Below are 26,799 nucleotides of genomic sequence, written 5' to 3'. Positions count from 1 at the left end.
ATCAGGCATCTTTTTTGACCTTAAAATCTTATTAAAAATCTTGGTTAACCAGTTGATGCCTTTTTCTCCAATACCCTTCCAAACCTCAATCGAGATATTATCAGGTCCTAATGCCCTGCCATTTTTCATCTGCTTTAGAGCCTCTTTTACCTCGAAGTCTCGAATCCTTCGATAGTAGTCAAAGTTTTGATCTTCTTCCCTTGTGCATAATCGACCAAGGCTCGGAAGATTCTTCTGTCCCTCATTAAATAACTCGTAGAAGTAGCTCTTTCACCTTTCATTAATCTTCTCCTCTTGAGCCAACACCTCTCCATCCTTATTCTTTATGCACTTAACCTGATCCAAATCTCTCGTTCTTCTTTTCCGACTCTTTGTGATTCTATATATATATACCTTTTTCTCCTTCTTTCGTGCCCAAAGACTGGTAGAGACCCTCATATGCTCTTATTCTTGCTTCACTTACAGCCACTTTTGTCTCTTTCTTATCCGCCTTATATTTTTCCCAGTTATCTACATTGCGGCATAAAGACCACTCTTTAAAGCATTCCCTTTTTATCTTTATCTTTTCTTGTATACTCACATTCCACCACCAGGACTCCTTGTCTCTTGGTCCTATTCCTTTAGATTCACCAAAACTTTCTTTTGCTGTTCTTCTGATAACTTCTGCCATCTCTCTCCATATCTCTTCCGCACTTCCATTCCCATCTCACTTTGCCTCTTCTCCTACCCGTCTTAGGAAGCTTCTTTGTTCCTCACCTTTCATCCGCCACCACCTCGTCCTTGGGTTCTTCGTATGATGTCTTTTCCTCAACTTTTGCTCAACGCGAAAATCCATGACGAGCACCCTATGTTGTGTTGTCAAACTCTCTCCCGGGATAATTTTACAGTTAATACAAAATTTTTGGTGGACTCTCCTCAACAAGAAGAAGTCGATTTGAGAGCTTGTCATGCCACTTTTATAGGTTATAAGATGTTCGTCTCTCTTTTTAAAACATGTATTTACGATGAGAAGATCAAATGTTGAGGAAAAGTCCAAAATAGTTTTACCCTCGGCATTGATCACCCCGAAATCATGACCTCCGTGAATACTCCCATATCTAGTCACTTCTCTCCCGACATGGCCATTTAAATCTCCTCCTAAGAAAATCTTATCTCCCAAAGGTATGCCTTGAACCAAACTCTCTAGATCCTCCCAAAACCTTATCTTGTGTTGTTCGTCTGAACCCACTTGCGGTGCATAGGCGCTAATCACATGGAAAACACCTCCCTCCACCACAAGTTTGATAGAGATGATCCGATCTCCCACTCTATTGACATCCACTACGTCCTTCTTCCACTGCTTATCCACAATTATTCCAACCCCATTCCTATTCTTCACCTTTTCTGTATACCAAAGTTTGAAACCAGAAGTATCCAACTCCCTAACTTTTGCACCAACCCATTTCGTTTCTTGTAGGTACATAATGTTAATCTTCCTCCTTGTCATGGTGTCCACCACCTCCATGGACTTTCCTGTTAGAGTGTCTATGTTCCATGTCCCAAATCTCAACCTTCTATCGCTTCGACCTTTACCTTTTACTTTATGAACTAGCTTATTTACTTTCATCCGTTCACGAAAACGCGAGAACCCTTGCTCATTTAACACTACATCCGGGCACCGATGCAGCGGCTCTTGCTTTGACACCGTACTCGAGCCATACGGCGCGTTGCTTCCCGGCAACGACCTAATTTTAGCATAATAATGCCTTTGATTCATGTCATGGGGGTTCGGCTATATTTTTATGTTGGTTGCCGAAGACCTAACACAACCCTCATCCTTTATCCGGACTTGGGACCGGCTATGTACTGCAAATATAACATAGACAGAGTTTCTAATATTACTCAATCATTCTAAAATAAATAATAAATACAAAAGGAAATAAACAGGATTAAGAAATACAAAATAAAATAATATTAAATTACTTTGAACTAATTGTCTTTTAAATATTTTTTAAGAAAATTTTAGGGGACCAACAATTTTATTGAATTTTAGCCAGCATGTAAATAACAGAGAAAGGTGAGCCATTGGATGAAATCTCACACTAATCTCATACCATTAAATCATTATTGATAGCTATTTAATGGCTACCAATCACAAAAGTTGATGGCTCCTAACATTGCTCTATTTTTTATACCTTGCTACTCAATCAAGTTGGCTGAATGGTTATTTTTATTTTGTTGTAAAGCAGTAGTAGACACGACACCAGTGAATAAGTTTGTTATTGAAAAGCCAATTAAATACATAAAAACTTGAGCTGGAACGCAATATTCAGCAAGATTAGGTGAGCGTATAATGCAATGAAATATTGGTTATGACAGAGACATAATAAACTCATAATTGGGCTATGACTGTTGCGATTAACATTTGTCCTTGACTATGCATAATGGCATATGTCAATCATGCCTCCTTCAACTACAAGAGCAATGAAGACCAGAAATCAAATAACACGTTGGATTGCTAGTGTAAATTAGTATATTTATAGATAGATAGATGGCAAATAAGACGTTGTACTTGTAACTTGTAAGGTAAGGCACCAAGAATCACAAAACAGACTCGGTATTTTTTCTTTTAAGCTTACAAATAACAACACACAAAGAATCATACAAGAAAAGCCGAAGTAGGCCTTGATCTTGGTCCCACTATTGTTTATCCTGAAAAACGAAGGATCAGCTTACAAAAGAATATTCTGACAAAAGTGAACTATAGCCCCTATATACACATGAAAAAATACATCCAAAAATTTCTTCCCCAGCAAGTAAGTATGTAATGTTCCTAATCTTCCAATTTACTCAGCAGCTGCAGCAGCAGCAGCTTCAGCAGCATTAACAATGGGCTTGTTAGACCACTGAAATTCTATTTCTAGATTCCTTGGGGGCCCACTTTTACTTTGAGGCAATAGAGCATACTCTCCAGCTACTGCTCCAAGCATTACCACACGATCAATTTGTATTGTTACTTTTCCAAATTTACTCTGTCACCAAATCCAGATCAAGATAGTATAGTTAAGACTTAGTTGAATGTATTATCATTACTCATTACACTGCATTTAAATTAGTATAATGTTTGCACTCATTTACCTTTCCCACTTTGCTCTTGTTTTTGCATGAAATGTGAAGCTTCTGGCCTTTTGGAGGACTCTCAAAGGACCATGAAAAGCTCTCATCCCATTCTGGATTAGGGCCAGTTGACACCACCTGCTCAACACATCATCATTGGATGTTAGTAATTTTATCATGACAAGCTTATACAGAAACCACATGAAGTTCCATCTGGAAGATCATTCACAAATTTCATATACATCATTTCAAATCAATCTGGAACTTTTAAGTAGCTCTAGATAGAATGCCATAGCTTGTTAAATTTGTGTACATTTGACATAGAGAGACAGCCCTGAAGATAGTAAATAACATAAAAATTATTACCTTTGTTTGCCTGGGTGGGGTGTTTCCCAATGTAAGTTTACAGTAGACACTTGGGTTTCCGACGGACTGCTTCATATTGTTACCACGCTTGATGATCACCACCAATGTCCCCGGCAAACACTGCAACAGAAATTCTGCCTTCTCCTGAAACCGAGGTGGGCCGGACTGGATCAAGTACTGCAGGAATGGAATAGCATCGGCAGCTGCAATTGACTGAGCTCTTGAGACTTCGGCAGGGCATGCCGACCAAGCTTGTCGTAGTAAAAAAAGTGCATCCAAAGCAGCCTCCTGACAAGCCTCTGAGCCTGTCTTTAAGGATGTAACCAGATGGGGGATGCTAAGTGTTGCTGGTTCAGTTGCTCTCAGTCGTGGGAAGTTGCTGAAGAGAGAATTTAAGGCTTTCAAGTACTCCTCATTCACGGTACCAGAGGCCCATAAATCTTTTTCAATAGCAGCTGCAAGAACATTAAACTCAACATGTTACCACATGAAATCAAGAGATAAACAAAGGCAGAAGGGAAAGGTGTCCTTGTTTGGATGGTAAAAGCCTAAAAAATGTTCAAAGAATAATCAACATCATGAGTAAAACCAGGATATTCTATTTGCAGGTTTCAAAACTACATTCCTTGAAAAGAAAAAAAGGTGGTTGTAAGGTGCCCAATTGGCTAAATAGAGAACATTTCTTAAAAAGGAAAGTCATTATTACCAGTTATTGCTCTGACTGTTTCACTGGAAGCATACTCTTGAATTGTATTATTTGAGAAGAGAAGTTTAATGAACATTGCAGCCTGAATGGATGTATCTGGCTCACTTGAACTTATCAGATCCAATACAACCTGAACACCACCAGCCTCTGCAACAGCTCTCCTATTCGAGCGACTATACATCACAAGATTTTGCAAAGCACAGATGGCCACAACTTTCATTTCTTCTGTCGGTTGTTCTTCGAGAACATTCACTAAAGCACGACATGCAGAAACTGCATCAGCTGTTCGAGCAAGACCTTCATTCTGAAACAGATCCCCAAGAGCTAAAGTCGCCAATAACCTTGCCTGTTGTGCTTGAGTTTGTGGATCCAAAAGGTACTGGGATAATGGTACAATGGCTGATTTAGTGACTTTTGTTTCTCGGATCTTTACATTGTTCAGCAATACTTCTAAGAGTCTAGCAGCAGTTTCCTCACACTGATGAGACCTTAGGAGCTCCAAGAGTGCCTCTATGGCACCACTTTCAGCCATAGCTACTGCACTAGTTCCATCATCACTTTCCAACACCAGCAGAGCATTTAATGCACCAATAACTGTGCTCTCTGAGCCAGACCGCAGCAACCTTACCAACACAGCAATAGGCACTTCCAAGTAGAATTCAGAACTAAATTGCAGAATACACGACAAAACCGAGGCAGAAGACTCCCATAAGGCATGTGGAATGGAAGGATCGGCTTGCAATATTACTTTGGAAATTTCAACAACACCACCCTCTTTGGCAATTTCATTTGGCCATGTTAGAGCAATACTAACTAGAGCCTTTACAGCTCTCTGCTGCAATATGTGTATACCAGAACTAAGAACTCGTATAAGGGGACCAATTACTTGCTGCGTCACCGGATCCTTCTGAAGGTGTTCTTCTACAAGTAGATGCGAAAGAAGCTCAGCAGCCAGCTGTTGCACTGCTGGTATTGGAGAATCGAGCAAGGGGATAAGTGGTTCAATAACTTGGCGAGAACTCAATGTATGGTCTGCACGACATTGTGGATGTTCCAAGATATTAACCAAAACCTGCAATGTGCTATGCAGTCCTTCGGGCATAAATTCTTGTCTTGTCAGCAACATAAACAAGGGTTCAACCACTTTGGCAGCAGATTGTCCTTTAGCTATGGTAGCATTATTGGTCAATATACGCAACAATTCTGCAAACGCTGCACATAGATAATCGGGTGCTTCGTGTAAGATGCTAAGTATGCTTTCAACCACTCCAGCTTTCACCATTTCCATTTTACAAGCAGGCCTGTCTTTTCCTAACTTGACTAGAGCTCTGGAAATGGCCTCATGCAGTAAATAGTTCCGACCATACAGTAGGCCGACAAGAGGAACAACTGCACCATGTGCAGCAACTAGTTCAGCCAGTTGCTCATCATCTACAAGCCTATCCAATGCCCGAACAACTGAAAGCTGAGCAGGACTAAACTCAGTTACAAGGAGAGAGACTAGTGGTTCGACACAGCGGGCAGAAGCCATTGTGGATCGAATCCTTGTATTTCCAAAAAGTGCACAACATAATTCAGCAGCATCCCCCTTGAGTTCCACTGAACAATCCGATGAAAGGATCCTGCAAAGAACATCCACTGCATTCATCTCAACATCTGCAACAGCAAGTGCTTTTGATGGGTTTTCATTCAGTAACCGAACCAATGCAGCAATTGCAGCATGCTGCTCTCTCTCTGAACCAGTACTAAGAATCTCCACCAAAGGTTGAACAGCTTGGCGAGCCATCTCTGCATTTCTAATGTGATCAGCAGTGAATAAACTTTCCAAGGCTTTTGCAGCACTTAACCTGGCAGCTCTTCCTCCTAGCCGTAGGACAGCAACGAGTTGAGCAACAGCACCGAATGCTGACTCATGTTTTCGTATATCAGCAGTGCTAAACAGAATTCCTAGCAGATCTGTAGCAGCTTCTTCAGTTGCATCTTGTGGACTTAGTGAAAGATACTTCGTAAGTGCTTCTAAGGCTCCAGCCTCTACCATTATAAGCTTATTGGATGGGCAATCTCTACCAAGCTGAATCAAAAGCCCAAGTGCTAAAAATGGGGCTCCTGGGCGATCTGGAATTGGTTTGAGCAGATCAACAAGGGCAGGCATTGCCTTCCGAGAAGTGGCACCAACTCTTATATCATCAACTCTAAACAACCTCTCAAGAGCAACTTGATCAGGATAACGCACCAACAAAAATTCTTCTGACAATTCCAGAAGATCATGAATATCAGTATCAGCACTGCCAAGCAAGGAGATAAGTCCACCAGCTGCACCAGAATTTGCTACAGACAGAAGCGTTCCCCTGCTACCGTTACAGACAAGGCTAGCTATTGCTTGTGCAGCAAAATATTTGTTTGCTAATTCTTCTGACTTCAATAAACTGGCAAGTGCTGGTACAGATTTTATGGTTGCATGTGTGCGTATGATATCTCTATCTTGAAATAGTATTGCTAACAACAAAGCACAAATCCACATGCTGCTATCTTCTTTGTAGTCAATCTGCAGTTTCACCATAATGAAGCAGATAGAGGTTATTATACAGAAACAATCAATTAATAATTTTTAATTGAAGTTAAAAATAAAAATGACAGGGCTATAGGTCACACTTTCAGTTCAATTTAATTATTCGGCAAAATTTCAAGATCTTACTTTGTTTCGATTATGGCAAAAGTTCATGCAAACAGTTACAGTGCTATATCATAACTAGGAACTTTCTTAATATACACTGAAATCACTGTCTCTTGAACTAGCATGTTTCAAAAATATAAATATGATTATCAGATGCATATTTGTAAACTATGTGCAATTCAAGTGACAGTGAGCATATGTAATGTCTATATTAAAGGGATGTACTGTGGAGATTTGAAACTTAATGCAAGTTCTATAGGACTTGATATTTTGAGGATTGATGTTAATTTTTGGAGCGCAGAAAAGAAGCTTCAAGGGAGGGGAGGTGCAGGGTTTAAAGCATAATTTGTAAATTACAATCTTACTATGATCAGAATCTGATTGGCTGAAACTAGTGTAGAATAAAGCACTTAAATACCTGGGAATATTGTGAGAAACAATTTGAGATCCTGTCAGTTAGAACATCAATTGCTCCAGCCTCCATTATGATACTTCTACTTTTTTCATCATGACAAGCAAGAATAGATAATAACCATATAGCTAAGTCAGCACCAGATATAATGGCCGTGCCAGTGTTTGATTCACCATCATTGGCCTCTTCTTGTGTACTCCTGCATATGCTGATTAGCTCCTTCTTGTCATCACCTTGATTACCCAGAGAAGGCTCTGCAGAAATATCAACTAGAGACCGAATAAGATTAGCACACAAGTTTGATGAATTGAGATCCTCCATAAGTCTCTGATGATTTGCTTTTGCTGCAGAAATTAGAAGTGCAGCTCCCCCAATTTTGACCTTCACATTTGTGGAACTACTTATTCTCTTAGCTATTGAAGATATACATCCAGATGCAGTAACAACATTGTCACCTAAAACAATAGGTAGATCCTTGCATAATCGAGACAATATCTCAATAGCTTTATCCTGCAACATTGGTGCTGAATCAACAATAGATAAGACTATTGGACTTATGCTCTTTGGGAATTCAGCCAAAACTGCACAAGCCGATTTATTGTGTGTGCTGGACTCTTCTGACCTGGACAGAATGGCAAGAGCTTCTAGAGCCTCTGATGTGGCAATAGATCCACTAATAGCAGAATCTAAGAAAGAAACTAATGCAAGAACAGTGCCAGCACGATTTACGCAATCGGTTACGTCAGAATCAACTTTCCGGGAGTGTAAGAGGCGAGCAATTGCTGCAGCTGCATGGGCTTTTCCAGAGATTGTGCCTTCACGTAATACTTTGGTGGCAGGCAAGATAACTTCTTCTGTAACAGCTTTTTCTGCAATTTCACTATCCAAAATAATGTTTGCCACAGCACATGTTGCCATCTCTGCAACTTCCAAAACTGAAGAGTTAGCGAGTGCAACTAAGCGGGATAATGCAGGTCTAGCAATAGCAGCTACATCCCTGTTTTCTTTGATGGATAGAAATATTGAAGCCAGGCAGTGTGAGGACTCCATCAGGATACTTTCAGATTCAACATTAATCAATTTCAGGGCTGAACTAAGAGCTTTAATAGCAATGCTGCTTTCACGAATGTCTTTCCTTGATTCAAAAATTCCTGCCAGAGCTGATGCTGACTTTGCCTGAGTTTCTTCCTTGGTAGAACTCAGCAATGCTATCATGGTATCAAATGCATCACTAGGAGCACTACCTTCACGTAGAATGTCACTAAGAGGTGCAACAGAAAGCATACTTCTCAAAGCATCCAGAATGTAGATCTTAGATTCAGGCTGATCACTAGTCAATAATGCTGTAAGCTGACTGATAGTCGTAGTATCAGATTTATGAATTAAATGATTTAATGTCTTTGCTGCAATATCCTTCCCATTTGGGCTTCCATTCTTCAATAGCCACAACAATGCAGGAACAGCATCGGCACTTTCGACACATGCTCGTATGTCTTCACTGTGGTTGCACAAGTTCTTAAGGATGGTTGCTGAGTCTTCCTTTGCTTTTGCAGATCCTGTCTCTAGAATTTGAACAAGTGGAGGTATACCGCCAGCAGCAGTAATGGCCCATTTACTTTCATCATTTTCACTAGTTAGAAGGCAAAGCAAGGCAACTGCACATTCTTGCTGCTGTTCTGATGAAAGCCCAAGAAGAGATATCAATAGTTGAATTCCTTCACGGCCTTGAATTGCACGCCATAGACTGGCTTCACCATTGCACAAGGTCAAGAGAGATTTTGTGAGCTCATCTTGCACTTCATTGGAAGCCATTGTTATCAAACCAACAAGCAAATGTTTTGCACCAGAATTCGCAAGTTTAAGCGAGAGTATGGGATTTCCATACAAACTAGCAAGCGCTTCAATGGTCCGTTCCTGAACAAGGAAGGGCAAGCGAGGTTTAAACTGTTTGAGTAATGTTTGTTCAACCACTGAAGGATCTGATGCTCTAGTAGATTCTGCCTTGTTATCATATATCATGAGAGCTGAAGCTAATGCTCCTAATGTGTCAGCAACCTGGGTAGGTGTGGTGCACGAGTCAAGGCTTTGACCAAGGCTAGATATGACAAAAGACAAACCACCAGATATGTTTGCTAGAGCACACATTGCATTCTCCTGTAATGCTTGAGCACACTCACCTTGCATGAACTCTTTGGAAGGAGCTATTGTGGCATTGATTAATGCAGGAATACCATTAGCATTTGCTATCTCTCTTCTTGCCTCTTTGCACTGGGAAGATAGAGACTTAAGAGCACCAGCTGCTTCAGCCCTGACAGAGTCATCATTACCAGGGCCTAATAGTTTGAGGAGTTGTTTTGTCACGTCTGCTGATAACACCTTTGAGCATGCAGATGCATCCTCCATCATAACAGAAGCAAGCAAAAAACACACATTAGCTAAGGTGCCAGGCTGTCCTGTTGCCAGTAACTTGACTAATATGTCCACTCCTCCAGCTTGCATGGTTGCACCCCAGAATCCCTCAGTATTGCTGGCGAGATTTTTCAATGCTCCAGTCAATAAACTTTCGACTACATTTGCTGATTTCAAGCCCTTCTGCAGCTGCTGCCAGAGCACTGGTACAACACCTTCAGTTGAAAATATTTTCGAACCAACATGATCTTTCACACCATCTTGAGAGACAGCATAAATAGTCTTGGCAGCAGCAATTTGCCCTTCCGTGGAACTAGACTTTAGAAGACCAAGCAACGGAGGAATGCATCCTCCAAGCAAGACTTTCACCCTCAGCTCATTTTCTTTACAAAGGGTGCCCAGGACAGTTGCTGCCTGTATCTTTACATTCAATGAACCCGACCGAAGAAGGGAAACAAGTACTGGAACTGCTTGAGAGTGAGATCCAACAGCACTAAAAGCATTTTCTCGCATCTCTATAAGCTCCAATAACTGCCTTAAGGAATACTCTTTCTCATGTGCTGAAGATGAGCTCTGGCGCAGTTGTTCAATGCACTGGGCAACGCTTGCTAATGTTCCATCTGGATCCTCCATGCTGCTGGTTCGATCCCTGCAAGTGCAACCAGTTAAGAATGTGCAACACCAAGGTTCTCAGACAAATTTGAAGTTCCTTAGTCCATAAAGAATCAATTCAGATATATATACTAGAAAGTTGTCAGCATCCTAAAGGATAAAAAGTAAAGTATATTTGGAATGTGAAAGCAAAACTAACGCAAGAGACATATTTGACATTGTAACCAACCTCAATCCCATCTTTAGAACAGAATGTGGAGTTGGGGGCTCTGAATCTTGAACCCTTCCGTCACCATTTCGTTCCTGCAATTTAAAGTGACAGCAGAGAATATCAAATTTATATCTGCATGTCTCTCAGTACTTTGATTGACCAAATTGACTTACTATGTTGACACGACTAACTAAACACTAATATCAGAACAATATAGAATCCTAGGATTTTTGTTTCTTCTCCCTATTCATAATGCCAAGGCACAAAAAGCTCGATTATATTAACAAGAAAATATAAAATTTCGGAATATTTAAACAAATAAAATAATTTCTTCTTGATCTTTAATGGCTTAGGATGGGATCTTACTGAAGTACAACAGATGGAAATCTGATAGGAAGTAAAATCATACAGCATTATGACATGTTGGCGAAGAACCACATAACAATATAAAGGTTATTTGCACCGTTAAACAGAACTATCTATGATAAATACTTGACCATTAGACCCTTCTAGCTATACTAACTACTATTATTGTGTAGGAGTATGATGAATTCATGATATGAATATGATAGCTGAAGGCACAAACATGGAAAAAACATGAAAATTATTGGAAGTACCATATCATTTGAACCATGGGAACTGCCATTGCTGGCAGGAACCCTCCAAGTCACTGTGGTCGCCAGCTTGACTTCAATTCAGTATCACTGCCAATCAGATCAGCCCCAGATCTGCACTGGAGACACACTCAGAACCTCATTCAAAGCCCCCAGCAGCTGAAAAGAGAACCTACCATCAAATTAAAGCTTCAACAAAGTCATGGGCAGAATATAGATCACAGATACAACCGTGAATTATAACACTACATAAGCAAAGCACTAATGCAATTATGCAACACTGAAGGAAGCTCATAAATCTGACAAATTTAGACCCAAATTGGACAAGTCATGCAGAAAATGATGGGAGAACAACAACCCCAGATGAAAAGTAAAATGCTTTATAGAATGTTAGTGGATGAGAGATGAAAGAGCTTACAAGGAAATGCACGAATGGTGGGAAGATGAGTGCATGAAAGTGAGTGAGAGAAGAAACTGAGGAATGGTATTGGGAATTGGGAAACTGAAAGAGATGAGAGGGGTATAATGGGGATGATGTTGATGCAACTATCAAATTCTAATGTATGGGGTTTCGTAGAATAGAAGGGAACATGAAAAGCAAAAAATAAATAAAGAGAAGATGCTAGCAACAACAATAACAAATATGATTTGTTTGGGTCTTACGTTTTGCTTTGATTTTCTTTATTCATGGAACCGTGAGTAAAAGAAAGAGAGTAGCGGTTGTTTTTGGTGCTGCCGTGAATGGACATCATCCGCATCCACCGACAAGTACCAACAGCAAGACTCTTACCACTTGACAGCTACATTCATTAACCGTAAAACTGCCAACTAAATATCCATTAACACAACACAACTTGTTACACAAAAAATGAATTAAAAGAGTATAATTGAAGCGTCATAATGTTTGTCATTAGTATTGTCAGGGAATTTCTTTCAAGTTTGAAAGTTAATAACGAGTCGCTTCCTTCTTATATAACGTTGATGGTTTATTTATTTAACAATGTTATACATGATTTTAAACAATTCCCATAAAATCTTAAACTAACGATTCAGAGTTGATAATTAATAACAACAACAACGGTTTACAAAAAAGGTAAAATAATTAACTGGAACCAAACTCTAATAATGCATCACATGGGTTTCCTAAATAAACATGGAAATTGTTCAGTAAAATGAAGGGCCATTTCCCCAAAAATGTAAAATAAACATGTTAGTGTATTAATAGCCGTTCCGTTAAATTGACAATGGCGGAGTGCGACTGTTGATCACAACAAAACAGTATTACATTAACATTAGTATTAGAATTAGTATAGTAGTAGTTATATTTAAGGCTAGAAGTGAGCCGAGTTGAGTTGAGTATTCGAGTTAAACGAAGGTCAAGTTTGACTCATGAAAATTAAATTTTACTTACAACTCGATTCATTAATAATCGAGCTTATTTCGTAAATTCAAGCTCAACTCAATGAAAGAGATGACTCAATTAAATTATAACTTATATATATTAAAAAATATTTAAAAATTTAATTTTATATATTATTTATCTATTAATTATAATTTTTTTATTTATATCCTATATCAAAATTATATATAAAAATAATTATAAAAATTTTAAATAATAAAAAACATTAATATATATATATAATCGAGTTAGCTCACGAGCTAATGAGCTAAACTTATCCAAACTCATTTGATTCACTAATTCATAAATCAGGCATGTTACACATAAAAGCATTTTTGACTTACAAGCTATACAAGTTGGCCCAGCCCAAAATAAAACCACGCGCACTCACTCTTTAGAATGGAACGTCAAACGCACGCGTCTCACACAACGGTTGCGTTTTTCAAAACACGCTCGTTATGGCACACTCTTCCTCTTCTTCCTAAAACAAAATGCAAACCATCAAGTTTCAAACCACATTCGAAACAAATTACGATTCTGAAGAAACGTTCCAACTCCTCGCGAAGAGTAGAAGAATTCAAGAACAAAAGATACAAATTTTTATAATAAAAAATCAGAGAAAAAAAAAAGAAGAAACATTATTCAAGGTAACGTACTGTTTTACCGTTCTTCAAAATTTTTCACACATCTGTTTCTGATTTCGAAATCGAAGCACTATATCGTCAGTATTTCTTGCTCTGTTTCTTCTAGGTTTTACTGTTCTTCTTGTTTTAGATCTCATATTACTGTTCTGATGAAACTGTTCTTCGTTTACGCTATCTTACATACTTCTAGTGAATGCTTTAACGTGTGTTTTGATTTGTTTGGTACATATTTTGTGCATGTTTATATGTTTTTAAGTAGGTTTGTGTATGTTTACATGAAAGACTCTTCCTCTTCTAACTGACTTTTAGGTGTATATGGCGAATTTTTGGGTGTATATGGCCGATTGTCGGGTGTATATCTCAGACTTAGCATGCGACTGTTGCTTCTAGTGGTATTTTGAATTTAAATATATTTTTGAACTCATATAATGTCATATAATCCAAAAAATGTAGAGGTGTATGGGACTGATATATACTAGGAGTTTTGAAGTCTAACAGTTACTATTCTAATTGTGTTTGACCTTGTAGTATCATTTTATGGTTAGCTAAATTGAATATGATTTTGAACTGATTTAATTTTGTTTAATTAAGAAAAAAACAAAATAGATATGGGACTGGGTTTAGGTGTATGTGGCTGATATTGGGGTGTATCTGACTGGTCTATGGGTGTATGTCTCTGATTTTTAGGTGTATTTTTTATCTATTGATAGTATCTCATTTTCATTGCAGTATGGGAGTGTATCTGACTAATCTATGGGTGTATGTCTTTGATTTTTGGGTGTATTTTTTATCTGTTGACAGCATCTCTTTTTCATTGCAGTAAAAATGGCAAGCAAAAATCAGCGTGGAAAAAAATACAATATAAGCACAAATATATATATCTTAGAACAAGTCAATTTTTTTAATACAAATATATCTTATTCTAATTACTCTAATTTTGCTTTGTTTACAGCAAACCAAAGACTTGAAGTGTGCAACCCATTTTTTGAGTGAAAATTTTGAATAAATGAGCGAAGAAAAGAAAGCAATTGTTTGGGATTTAGGTTTTGGTGGACTGATGCACATCCCGCCAATGAGGGTGCATCACAAACTACTAAAGGAGTTGGCTAACTCCTTTAAATTGAGGAAAAACACACTTGAAACCGGCTACGATTTGTTTAGAGTTAAATCCAACACAATAGAGATTGCGCTTGGCCTCAACGCATCAGGTAACTCATTACAAAAAACCTCTATACTTCCATTCTTCGTAATATATTATTCTACTATCATATAATCAAGAAACAAATATAGGTGTATATGAGTGATGTTGGGGTGTATATGAGTGATGTTGGGATGTATATAAGTGGTATGGGGTGTATACGAGTGATGTTGGGTGTATTTCAGGTGATTTTCAGTTTAAAATTTCTTTTTTGTAGGAGATCTATATTTTGATAAAGTCAGTTATAAAGAACTTTCTGAAGAGAACAAACAGATTTTTAAAAGATTCCAGGGGAAGACTCTAAGAAGTCTGACGAATGAGATGATGACTAACAGAGTCTAGGTAAACTTGTGGAGCTGATCTAGACTCAACTCGTAGACTCGTACGAGTTTACATGATATACATTTTTTATAATATATATATATAACTACAACTACAAGTTACAACAAGCACTCTAGATCACACATTTAAATCCTTCACAAGTATGTATCTAGTTCAACATAAAACACACAATCACACAATCAAAGCTACATATGACACAACCAAAACATAAAAGAAAACAACAAAGCAATAATTAAATGTTCTAATAAAGTATAAAACTCAAATTCTCCAATATCTTCATCTTCCATGGCATCAACATCATCATCTTCACCATTTTCATCAGAAACATCATTTCTTTCAGGCTCAGGTTCAACACGGCCAACAAAATTATCATCATCATTCACATGTTCATCTTCTTCCTCTATTAAATTTTATTGTGGATCCCCAATAAACTCATTCTCACCTCTCTCACCCATGTTGAATTCATTACTATTCATACTTGGAATAGCAAATTCATTACTATTTGGATCATCATTAGTATTGTCATTCGTTGGCAAGTGAGAATGCTCAACACTTTCAGCAATATTTTCATTAACATCTTCAGTTATCCACTTATCATCAGAATGCACTGCATCAAATTCAAGTTATGAGTTTTTCTAATTTGCTTGTCCTTTAACTTCAAATTATACATCACATACACTAAATCATTCATTTTCTTTTGCTGCAACCGATTTCTTCTCTTTGTATGAACCTACAAACATATAGTGCCAATAGTTAATAAATATACAAAATTTAAAATTAAAATAAATAATGAATAGTTCTAAGGATTAAAGAATCACCATTTCAAATGCACTCCAATTACGCTCATAACCAGATGAAGTATAAGTAAGTTTAGAACTCGGATAGCAAACTTCTTTAGTTCTGGACAACTATCTCCATAGAAGTCCCACTACTCAGCAGGTAGCATGGTCTTCCTACTACTCTTTGCAGTTTCATTACCAAAGAGGCCTCTAGCATAATGAAAGTCAGGAAGCTGTAAATCAACCTTTTTTCTTTCTTCCTGGTTAGGAACCAGTTTTTTCAAACAACTATATAGACCAATCTTAATGTCAGCATCATCAACCATGAAATTAGGTTCATAGTGATAATGAGGATTAAGATAATACGCAGGAGCATGCAATGGTCTATGCAGTTGACTTTCCCACCTTCCATCAATAATTTTCCATATAGGTTCATAACTAAAAATAACAATGCAAATGAATAAAAATAAGAAAATTAAATAAATAACTAAATATAATAAGAAAATATGATAAGATGATACATTGATAATCAAATATTAAAGCTTTCAATTAGTCAAGACTCAAGATTACCTCTTTTTAACACAACCAAAGTTAGTCTTGATTGTTTCTTTGGCTTTTCTCATTCCTTCAAAGATGAAACCCATGGCTGGTTTTTCATCTGAATCAACCAAGCGAAGGATTGTAATGAGAGGAGCAGTAGCCTTGAGGCATATGACAATATTCTTCCATAGCCTACTATCCAAGGCCATGTTTTGGACTCTTATTCCTTCAGGCGTTAATGCAACCTTAGTTGTCTTCCAATTATCAGAAGTAAACATAGTCATCAACAGTCCTTTATTATCATGTAGACAAGTGAGAGTCAAATAGGCAGTGGCAAATCTTGTGGCACCTGGCCGAACCAAGTCCTTTCCCTTTGTAAAATTTCTCAACATGCTAATGAGCATACTCCGGGAGTAGATAAAAATGGTGATTTTTCTTCCCTTTTTATGGTTTTTTCATGCACCTTTAGCTTCTTTTCAAAATCCGCCAATATCAAATTAATGCAGTGTGCAGCATATGGTGTCCAGTACAAACTTTTTCTAGTCTCCATCATTTTTCCTCCAGCAGCCTTATAATTAGCAGCATTATCTGTAACAATTTGGACTACATTCTCTTCGCCAACAAATTCTACAGCATCTTCTAACATTTTGACAGCTTTATCCGTTGTTTTTGATATGTCAGAAGTGTCCAATGAATAAAGCAAAATTTTCCTTTAGGGCTGTTCACCAAGAAATTACAAATACTACGCCTTTTTTTTATCAGTCCATCTATCCGACATGATTGAGCAACCAGTTCTCTTCCATTCTGCCTTAAACTCGGTAAGCATTTCATCAACATTGGTCACTGCTTTCTTTAATTGGGTTTCTCTTAACTCATGGTAAGAAGGGGGTTTGTAGCCAATTTCATATCTCCCAACCATCTCACTAAACTTTAAAAACTCGGGATTCTTAATAACATTGAAAGGAATAGCACTTGTATAGAAAAATATGGCATATTATTGATCACATTGTTCCTTTAGGTCCTTCTTAATCATTTGATTTATTGTTGATTGAACTTGAGCCCCTTTTTCCTTTTGTGACAAAGTTGCGAATATCTTTCCCCTTTTGTTGAGAATTGTCCTTCTCCTTTTCTGTTTGTTCAGGATAATCCTCATTATCACCGAATCTTCTCTTTTTTAACGATGCTTCTTTAGCCTCCATACAGACTTTCAACATTACAGCCTTAACTTCTTCAGGTACTGAAGCACAAGGCTCTGAATCCTCTTTAATACCGGGAAGATGATGCTTGAATCTATAAATCCCTCCACTTATATTCTTTGAGCAAAAATTACACTTCAATTTTTTACCATTGTCTTGAACATCATTCCCATATTTCCATCCTATATTACTTTTATTTTCAGTTGCATTTTTCCACCTAGAAACAGCAGGTGTAGGTCTAGGAATACTAGGAAGCAAAGACCCTGTCCCTGAACCAACATTCTCAGACATTTGTATTTTTATCCCTAAAAATCAACAACCTAGATAACAAATTGAGATTCAGATTATCCACTAACTAAATTCATATTCAGATTATCCACTAACAAATTCAAATTCAGATTATCCACTAACTAAATTCATAACTAACACTAACTAAACTAACACAGTAACACTAACATTTCAAACTTCAGAGTTTCAATCAGATATTCAGACACATTAACAAAAAAAACCACTAACTAAGTAAGTATTAAGTAACAGTTTAAAGTTTAAACCAAACAACTAGTAAAACACAGTACCACATGTTTTAACCATGAAGCATAAAGCAGCATCAGTTTAATTTTTTTTCAACATATCAAATCTCATTAACCAATTCTGTGTATGATTTAAACTAAACTAAAAAAATTTAAAAAGTTAATATCAGAAGTTCAGAACCAAAATTGCAGAATTCATACCAAAATTGTTAATATTTGAATTTGTTTAAAGAAATTACCTTGGAGAACAGGGCAGAATTAAAGCAGATCGGCAGTGAAGAACAAGGACGACGAACAGGGGAGGGGAGGCAAACGTAGTGAAGCAGAACATGGGCGAGTGCGACGGTCGACGAACACAGAACAGGGACGGTGAACAGCGTGCCGTGAATCGTCGAGTACTCCGACGTAGGTGGTGGGCTGGTGTCGACGAGGAACCTTCACTGCATGGTAGTGGGCTCTGCGACTCTGCATAGCCTCTGCGTGGGATGAGGGATGATGGATGAGGCAAGGCGACAAGCAAGGGATGAGGGATCCATCCGGCATCCTGCCTCTGCGTGGCGACACAGACAACGGTGCCGGTAGATGGTGGCGATTCAGTGACGTTGGAGAAGAAGAAGAGAGTGAGCAGTGAGGGCTTGGTGGAGTGTGAGGGTTTCGAATTAGGGTTACTGACTTACTGGGTCTGGATTAGTGGTTGCTGTAGGTTTTTTTTTGTTTTTTTTTTGGGCCCAAAACGACGCCGTTTTGGCAAAAATGGGCTCCGAATTCAAACTCGCTAGCAAACTCGCGAGTTTGAGCGACTCTGTCCGAGTCTAGCCGAGTCTACCCGAGTCTACCCAGAAACGAGTTTGTGTCCGAGTCAACTCGATTCCACTACCTAAACTCATAAACTCGTACGAGTTTACGAGTTAACTCGCAAGTTTGACAACAACGTTGGTGTTGGAAATGAACATGATCGCCTCATGTTCAAGAGGATTTTCATCCTCTATATATAGATGGCGTTCCTGTTGCCAACCACAATAAACAAAATCTCTCATGTGCACCTAGCTTCAATTTTCAAGATGGACAGAATAAAGGAGGGCAACTGGGGAGCCCATGTTCTGAATTTTATCATCAAGGGCATAACTAATTGCAATCTGAAAAAGAAAAAGTCAATCGATGGCTGCTTGTTTGCCCTGATGATAGTCTATTTCCATCTATCAAAAAACAAAGACAACAAAGGAAAAGAAAGACCTGCACAATCCTGGATTGCCAACTGGAATAGAGAGTAGTTGGTTGAAAGGATGAGAGTAGAAATGGATGGACATATGGTAAGTGAACGGAATACCTTGGGTGTATTTTATTTACGCGGATGCTGTTAACTAACATTTCTACTGTTTCAAGGAATTGTAAAGATGGCCGAAACAAAAGAGAAATTGAAACAAATGAAGAAAAAAGAAAAGAAAGAAAAAACAAAAAAAAAACAAAAAAAGGAAGGCAAGTTCATCATCATCTGAGAGTGAAACGTCTGAAGCTAAAGTCTATTCTTCCTTTGAGTCTGAGACTTAAGAAGACTCAGAGAAACCAAAGAGGAAACAACCCACACAAACAACCAAAAAGTAAATAACATACTTGGGTGTATTTTGTCACCAAGGGTGTATTATGTTACTTTTAGGGTGTATTTTGTCACTTTTAGGGTATTTTTTGCTAATGGTTGTTTGTCTTTCAGAATGGAATCCAAAAAAAGGAAGAAGATTCAGGAGGATCCCAATTCAAAAACTGAATCGAATGATCAGTAATGTTCTGAAATTATCATCGCTTTCTTTTCCGTTTATTCTCAAAATTTCATATATTAAAAGAGTGTTTCTTATTAACTTTCAGAAGTGAAGAATCATCACCAGTAGAAAAACAAAAAACAAAAAAAAATTCAGACTATTGCCAAAAAGTAAGCACTGCTTTGGATAGTATTTTCTGATAAATTCTATTTTGTCTTTCTGATTCATACTTTTTTTCCCCAGGACGCAATCCAAAAAGAGCAAGCTCATTGCTGAGGATTCATATCCTGAACAAACTCAATCCTATCATGGGTAGGATACTTTGTAAAGCTATATTACCATTTATCATCAAAATTATATTTGTTAACATGTTCTTTTATGCATGTACTGTCAGATCTGAAATTAGAACTGAAGAATTAGAAGAATTCTTAAGAGAATCTGAAAAGAAGAAAAATAATGAAAAATCTACTGCACAGGGGTTTGTTATGTTTGGGGTGTATATTACCGATTTTAAGTTGTTTTTGTTGCTAATAATTGTTTCTCGTTTCCCAGGGAGAAAGGAGCTGACCTGCGATCGACATAAGGTCACTATGACTCATCGGAAATGTAAGAACCTTTATTTGATAAAATCTTGTTATCTTGATTTAACCGTATGATATTTTTACTGAATGATATCTGTTGTATGTTTAGAATACCGGAGGTAAACTTAGGAAGTGATGATCCTTTGTCTCAAGGACACACAGATCAAAGCAGCATAAACAAACCAGAGGATAGCATGTAATTTCTCTTTCTAATAACGGTTGCTTTTATCTTTTATTACCTTCTATTTCTAATTCTGTATATATTTTTTTAGAAAAAAAGTCCTTTACTGTTTTATTCAAGAAAAAAAGGTAGGAAAAAAAAGCAAAAACTAAAAGTGCGTAAGTTCTCAAAAAATAAAGCTTGTGTTTCTTTTGAATGCTTTGGGTGTATTTTGAGTTTCTTTGGTTGTATTTCAGGTTGAGTCTAGTAGAAGAATCAGCCAATGACCCAGCTAAAGAGAACATGATGGTTGTGCGGGTAGAGACATAGTCATAAACTGAAGCGCTTTCAATGTGAGTTTTTCAAGTAAATTTTAACCTTATAACCATTTTATTTTCACGGGCTTTCTTAACCTTTTATTTTTGTCTTGTTTAGAGTTTCGATTTAAGTTTATCTACCTCTGTCCCAGACAACTCCTGTGCCAAAAATTGAACCAACCCATAGAAAGTCTTCAAGTGAAAAAAATAATGAAGAAACTACAAAAAGGTAAGGAATAATCTTGGGGTGTATTTCGTTATTGTTTGGGTGTATATTGTCCTTGTTGGGGTGTATATCTTCACAATTGATCTGTAACTAGTTTTTTTATAACATGATTTGTTTTATGTAACCCTGCATCACTCTAGAACCACCCCCAAAACCTAAAGAAAGCACATTGACGCTTCCACCAGCTCCATCTAAAATGTAAGTTTCAGCAGAGTAAAATTCGATTTTCAATATCATTCGTCTATTCTTATTCTTATAGTACGTTATAGGTCATCACGTAGTAATCCAGCCCCAAAAGTTGCTGCTGCACTGATGATGATGGCACGGACAGCATCCTACATTCCTAAAGAAGGTCCGATGCCATCATTCAGCCTGGCTTGATTGATTCAAGCCAAGAAGAAGCAGCAACGCAAGAGGGGGAGAGGGCAAAAACTCCTGAAACGCCAAAACTAATAGAACAATTAGGGGAGCTGGTGGAAAAAATTGCAGGCAGTAGGGTGAAAACAGAAGGTAAAAGTCCACAGATTCAAAAGCAGAGTGACGAAGAAAGTTTTGAAAAGTTTGAAACTCCTGCGAGGACCAACGAGATGTCAGCTGAAATGAAAGAGAAATGCTACATCTGGGCCACACGTGTGAAGACGTACAGAGATGGAAGCACTAATGAGTATGATGCCGTGTGCACACTCAATGCCCAAGATCGATACATTTTGTCAAAAGTCTACTTCGCATCTCTCAAAGCTGATACACATATAGAAGCTGAGGTAATATTACAATAACATTAATAATTTTATCGGAAATGTAACTGCAATGTTGATTGATGAAAATTGATTTGGGCTTTTTTTTCTAGATTGTCTCTGCCATGTGCCTCATCCTTAACCCATAAAATATTAAAAGGTTTCAAGAAGAAATATACTGTCTCCCCCCTGATATAGTAGTAAGGTGTACTTCAACGAATCTTGGGTGTATTTTCTGTATTCATTTGGGTGTATTTTCTGTATTCATTTGGGTATATTTTCTGTATTTCATTTGGTGTTTCGCAATTGTTGTAGAACATGGCCATTGGAAATAATCCAAATGGGGAATTCTTACAGCCTAAAACCAATAAGCCATTCCGGGTGGAAGACTATCCAATGTTTATACCCTTCTTGGACCTAAAAAAATTAGAATCACATCCATGTGTAAGTTTTCATTTCTAAAACTTCTTATTACCATTTTTTAGTTATGTGCCAAATAAAATAAAACATTGTTTAATGTGGACATGCTTCAGATTTTTGCACCTGTTTGCTATTCAAACCATTGGTGGTTATGGGTGGCTGATGCAAGAAAGAAAAAATTTTATATACTCGACCCATATCACAAGACTTGTCCATCCGATGCCAGAATGAACCTAAATAAATTCATTGTAAGTTGTTTTCTATGTTTTGTATTGTAATATTTGGGTGTATTTCTGTTCAATATAAAGTGTAAGTTTGTGCTCCTTTAGGTGTATTTTAATATTATTCATATATTACTGATTTGTTTTGTGTTTTAAGGGATATGTAATTTCAAGAATGAGACTATATGCTGGGGGACACCTCTGAAGAGAAAGGATCAGAAAATTGAACCACCATACATTAACATCTCAGGCCAAAAGATAAGGTATAAATCTTTCACTCTGATAATTAATCTTTTCTATATGTAATTTGCTAATTTATTTTTTGTTTTTCAGCTATGACTGTGCTATTTATGTAATGAACTGGCTTGAAATAATTCATCCCGAAAACGTTAAAAGGGAAAAGTATAAGTATGACAATTGGACCGAGGTAATTGTGTTTAAAACTATATAAGTCTGTATTACTTTACTAAATTAACATGGTTGATTAAAAAAAATATTCTTTTAAACTGTAGGACGAGGTAGACTACTATAGAGTAGAATATGCTTCCCGGATTCTATTCCATGAAATGAATCAAGACAAAGCTGAAGCCATTAGGGGAAGTGATGCAATAAGACTGTCTAAGCCATCCTCATTGTTATTGAGTCCATATTGTTAGATAGATTCTAATGATATTAACACTGATTAACTGTTATGTAGTCTTGTAACAATTTGAACACATGCTATAAAATTTTGCCAATTATAATATAGTTTTATTATAAAAAAATTTTCCATAATTAAACTGTCTCTGCTGTATTCAAAAGGTCTGAATTACAGGTGCTAAAATATGAAGGAAAATATCAAACCAGATATACACCCAAAACATGAAATTTTACACCCAAAAAAAGTTGAATATTCACCCAAACTTCTATTCCCTGATGCTTTATTCCTAAAACCCTAAACCCTAAAAACCTAAGACCCTAAGACCCTAAGACCCTAAATTCTAAACCCCTAAACCCATAAACCCTAAACCCTAAACTCTAAGACTCTAAATCCTAAACCCCTAAACCTTAAACCCTAAAACCCTAAACACTAAGCCACCCAACCTACTATACACCCAAAACATGGAATTTTACACCCCAATAATTTCAATATATCCCATTATGCTAGATTCCTAAACCCTAAACCCTAAAAACCCTAAACCCTAAACTCTAAACCCTAAATCGTAAACTCTAAACCCTAAATCATAAACCCTAAACCATAAAAAAATAAAAAAAAACAATAATTTATAACATAAACAGCAGCATAAAAAATATATATGTAAAATGTCAAACATAAGAAAATTAAAAAATACACCAAAAAAACCGAGCTTTACACTCATATTCTGTAACTATACACCCAAAAAATTATCTTCTGTTGTTGGTTTCCTGAACTGATAATTCATAACACGTCCTTGATATTGGCTGGAATTTAGACGCACCACTGATGCATCATCAAAGAGGTTTAACTGAAAATAATAAACTCACATATTAGCAAAACTATTAACAAGAAAATTAAACTCAATCACCACATATTTAAAGAACATCACTTTTACCTCCTTTAAAGCTTTCGTTTTCTTCTTCTTTGAGGCATTTGCAATCTGTTTGTCCAACTTTGAACCTAGCCCTTTTTTTGGACGTCCTCTTGTTCGAACCCTTGGAGGGCTTTGAAGCTCGTTAACGGATTCCAAGTTGGCATCTCAACCATGACGTTATCGTACGCACGGTGCAGAATGGCAGTCAGCTCCTCCGATTCTGATGTAAATTTGCAAATATTTTGCAAACGAAACACCAATTCGTCAAACCTCTTGCTTCTTGGCTCCAACAGTGGCTCATCGTGGCTGCTCTTGATGTGTGTGTGTCGCCTCTTTACCTTCTTTCTCCATTGTTCCAATATATATTTCGGTGACACTTGTGTTACTCGTTCAAAGCTTAAAACGCTTAGTGCATGACGGCACAATATCCCTCTTGACTCGAATAATAAGTATTGACATTTCACCTTGGCTGCTACCGAGTCGTAAGTAACCACAAACTTGTTGAATATTGAGCTGGAAACTTGTTCTCCAAATTCGTATACTGAATAGCTAGAGCGGAGTTCGTTAATCTTGTGATGCAATTCGCCTTTTCTCTGAATTGTGCTTGGACTTTCCTAAACTTTTGGTGAGTGCACACATGTTGAAACTGAGTTTCAAAGGAGGATTTATTGCACACGGTATGACTGTATGAAAATCTGTAGCATCTGACTCTCTCTCTACTTGCTCCCTGCTTCCGAGGCAATTATCGTATTGTATGACAAATTGAATAAGCGAGCTGTTCTGGGTAATAAACTTGTTAAAAAATGAATGCATGCTCTCGCTCCTTTGTGTGCTTCTCATTCCTGCCTAGAAGTGGTGATCCAGATAAATTGGAACCCATATATGACGGTCTTCGTAAAGATCTGCAGAATACACCCAAATAAGGCTATGTTACACCAAAAAACATGCAATTTACACCTCTGCTACAGATTTTAAACAACATTACCTGAAAGTCACTTATTGTCCACAAGACTATATTTCAGTAGAAAATCATTCCAATTCCTATCAAATGAATCTTTACTATGAGAGTTCTAAATAACTTGGTTCATTTCTTGTTCAATTTCTGCATGTCCCTTTTACCCATTTAATTTGCTTGAAATCTTTTTCGTGATGTGCCAAATACACTAACAGTGAATTGTTGTTGGCATACAAGCCTCTATAGCGCTTTTTATTGACGTGTATTGATCAGCGAGAAACCTTTTTAGGAGCATTTTCTCCCATGTAATGAAGCCAACATTGAAATAATCATTTGAATGATTCAATTTTTTCATTTTGAATCAAAACACATTCAAAAAGAAATTAATAATAAACACAAGTAAAACAAATGAAAAGACAAAAAAAGAACGCAAAATTACTCATAAACTAACTTCAGTACTTGACTTACTTCGAGCACTAATTATATTATAGTACCTACACAGCTACAATTGATAGCATAAAAAATGGTCTCATTATTAGTTGCGAGAGTTAGACAAATGTGAGGTTGAAAAGGTATTATTAATATATTAATTATTATTTGGACCAGCTAGAATAGCAACTGGCAAAAAATGAGGTTGGAATTGGATATCAATATAATATGCAATCAAATCAAGGGGCAAGTAACGAGTCATGTTATTTGTAGCTGTGCCCCTTTTATGATCGGGACTCTACACCGCATCAATATAAGGTGGCAAATGCTAGGATTTAGATTTAATTTTAATTTTATTTATTAGTTGAAATTTTTATATAAATTAAATTTTATTTTATTTATGAGTTAAAAATATTTTAACGTTAATTTGATCTATTTTTAATTTATGGATATTTGATATTATATTTTTATATTTTTATATAAATATATAACATATACATATATAGGATACGAGTTGGTCGATTAGAATTGAGGCTTAATTCACACTCTATTCGACTCGTACAGAAATTATACATACACCCATATTTTATTACTGTAAATTGGATTGACAATTCTGCTTGACTGAATTGGATCGAATTGAATACCTGTGAATAAAATATGCATATTGTTACGAATTTAAAAACTTAACATACATCTTATTCGACCTATACAAAAATCATACTAGCACCTTATCCTATTTACGGATCGAATTAACGACCCTAACTAATCGAATTAGGTCATATTAGATCTCCACAAGTAAATTGCATGTTGCCACCCTACATCAGTATCCATATCAGCTTCCTAACACAGCTTTAATTCATAATAAGTTAACCTCAATAGTAGGATTTACCGTTACACAAGGAACAACTTGTCCTTTCACTAATACTATATTTCATTCACTCTCTTTCTTTCTTTCTTTAATTAATTACCTACGGTTTTCTATTCAAATAAACTATTCCATACAGAAGTTGATATGCTACCAAAATCATGATTGAGATTGTAGACACGTTAGTCGTTACTCCTGTCGTTTGAGGGGCTAATAATACAATAATCGTGTTCACGTTCTATCATTTGCACAATAAACCTTTTTTGGGCCGTGCAGGTCATGTGACGATGAAATTAACTTGCTTACACTGATTCTTATAAATAAGATAATCACATGCTTTGTTTGAATAAAATGCAATCGTTTTTTAGTACATGAGAATTTTTGGCCATCTTTTGGACTCAACAATTAATCAGAGGGCATATAAAAGTTCGAAAAAACAATAGTTTGAATAATTAAGCTGAATAAATATATACTGTATCTAGTATTGCACACTATCAGCCGAAAACAGTACTTTGCATTCCTCTATTATTATTATTTAGGCCAAATAAATAAAGCTACGAAATACAAAAATGAAAATCTCGTTAGCTCAAATAAATATTTGTTTGTCTTTCTCATGCTAAAAAAAACATGAAAAATAAACAACTTGAGTTATTCGAGTGAGTCCGTGTTGAGAATTCTAATCTCATCTTGTGCATACGATAACTATTGGCCAACAACAAACTCTTAAATGAATCTTCAATCCATGACGGATTAATCCTTAGCCTATTGGGTTAGAAGATACCATTGAAAAAAAATTAGAAATTTCTTAGTAACAGAAAACAAACTTATCATTGAATACTGGTAATGTAAAATAAAGGAA

At 36.7% G+C, this 26,799-nt stretch overlaps 1 protein-coding gene across 4 annotated transcripts; it reads right to left on the bottom strand.

Annotated features, from left to right (window-relative positions):
• Window positions 1-2,580: 2,580 nt before the first annotated feature.
• On the bottom strand, window positions 2,581-11,929 carry LOC107480402 (protein CELLULOSE SYNTHASE INTERACTIVE 1). 4 transcript variants are annotated; one of them, XM_016100534.3, is made up of 8 exons: window positions 11,764-11,929; window positions 11,104-11,272; window positions 10,505-10,578; window positions 7,261-10,312; window positions 4,169-6,713; window positions 3,463-3,917; window positions 3,118-3,234; window positions 2,581-3,011 (listed from the first exon to the last, which is right to left on the bottom strand). In XM_016100534.3, the coding sequence occupies exons 2-8, from the start codon at window positions 11,104-11,106 to the stop codon at window positions 2,826-2,828; spliced, it is 6,432 nt and encodes a 2,143-aa protein (XP_015956020.1). In that variant the 5' UTR covers window positions 11,107-11,272; window positions 11,764-11,929; the 3' UTR covers window positions 2,581-2,825. The 4 variants fall into 4 exon arrangements, with proteins under 4 accessions (XP_015956020.1, XP_015956021.1, XP_015956017.1 ...); XM_016100535.3 differs by having other exon boundaries at window positions 11,104-11,259; XM_016100531.3 differs by lacking the exon at window positions 11,764-11,929 and adding an exon at window positions 11,519-11,737.
• Window positions 11,930-26,799: the final 14,870 nt, after the last annotated feature.

Source organism: Arachis duranensis, chromosome 3, assembly GCF_000817695.3.
Source record: "Arachis duranensis cultivar V14167 chromosome 3, aradu.V14167.gnm2.J7QH, whole genome shotgun sequence".
Lineage (NCBI taxonomy): Eukaryota > Viridiplantae > Streptophyta > Magnoliopsida > Fabales > Fabaceae > Arachis > Arachis duranensis.
Note: the sequence above shows the minus strand (reverse complement) of the source record. Positions and strands in the feature narration are given on the sequence as shown.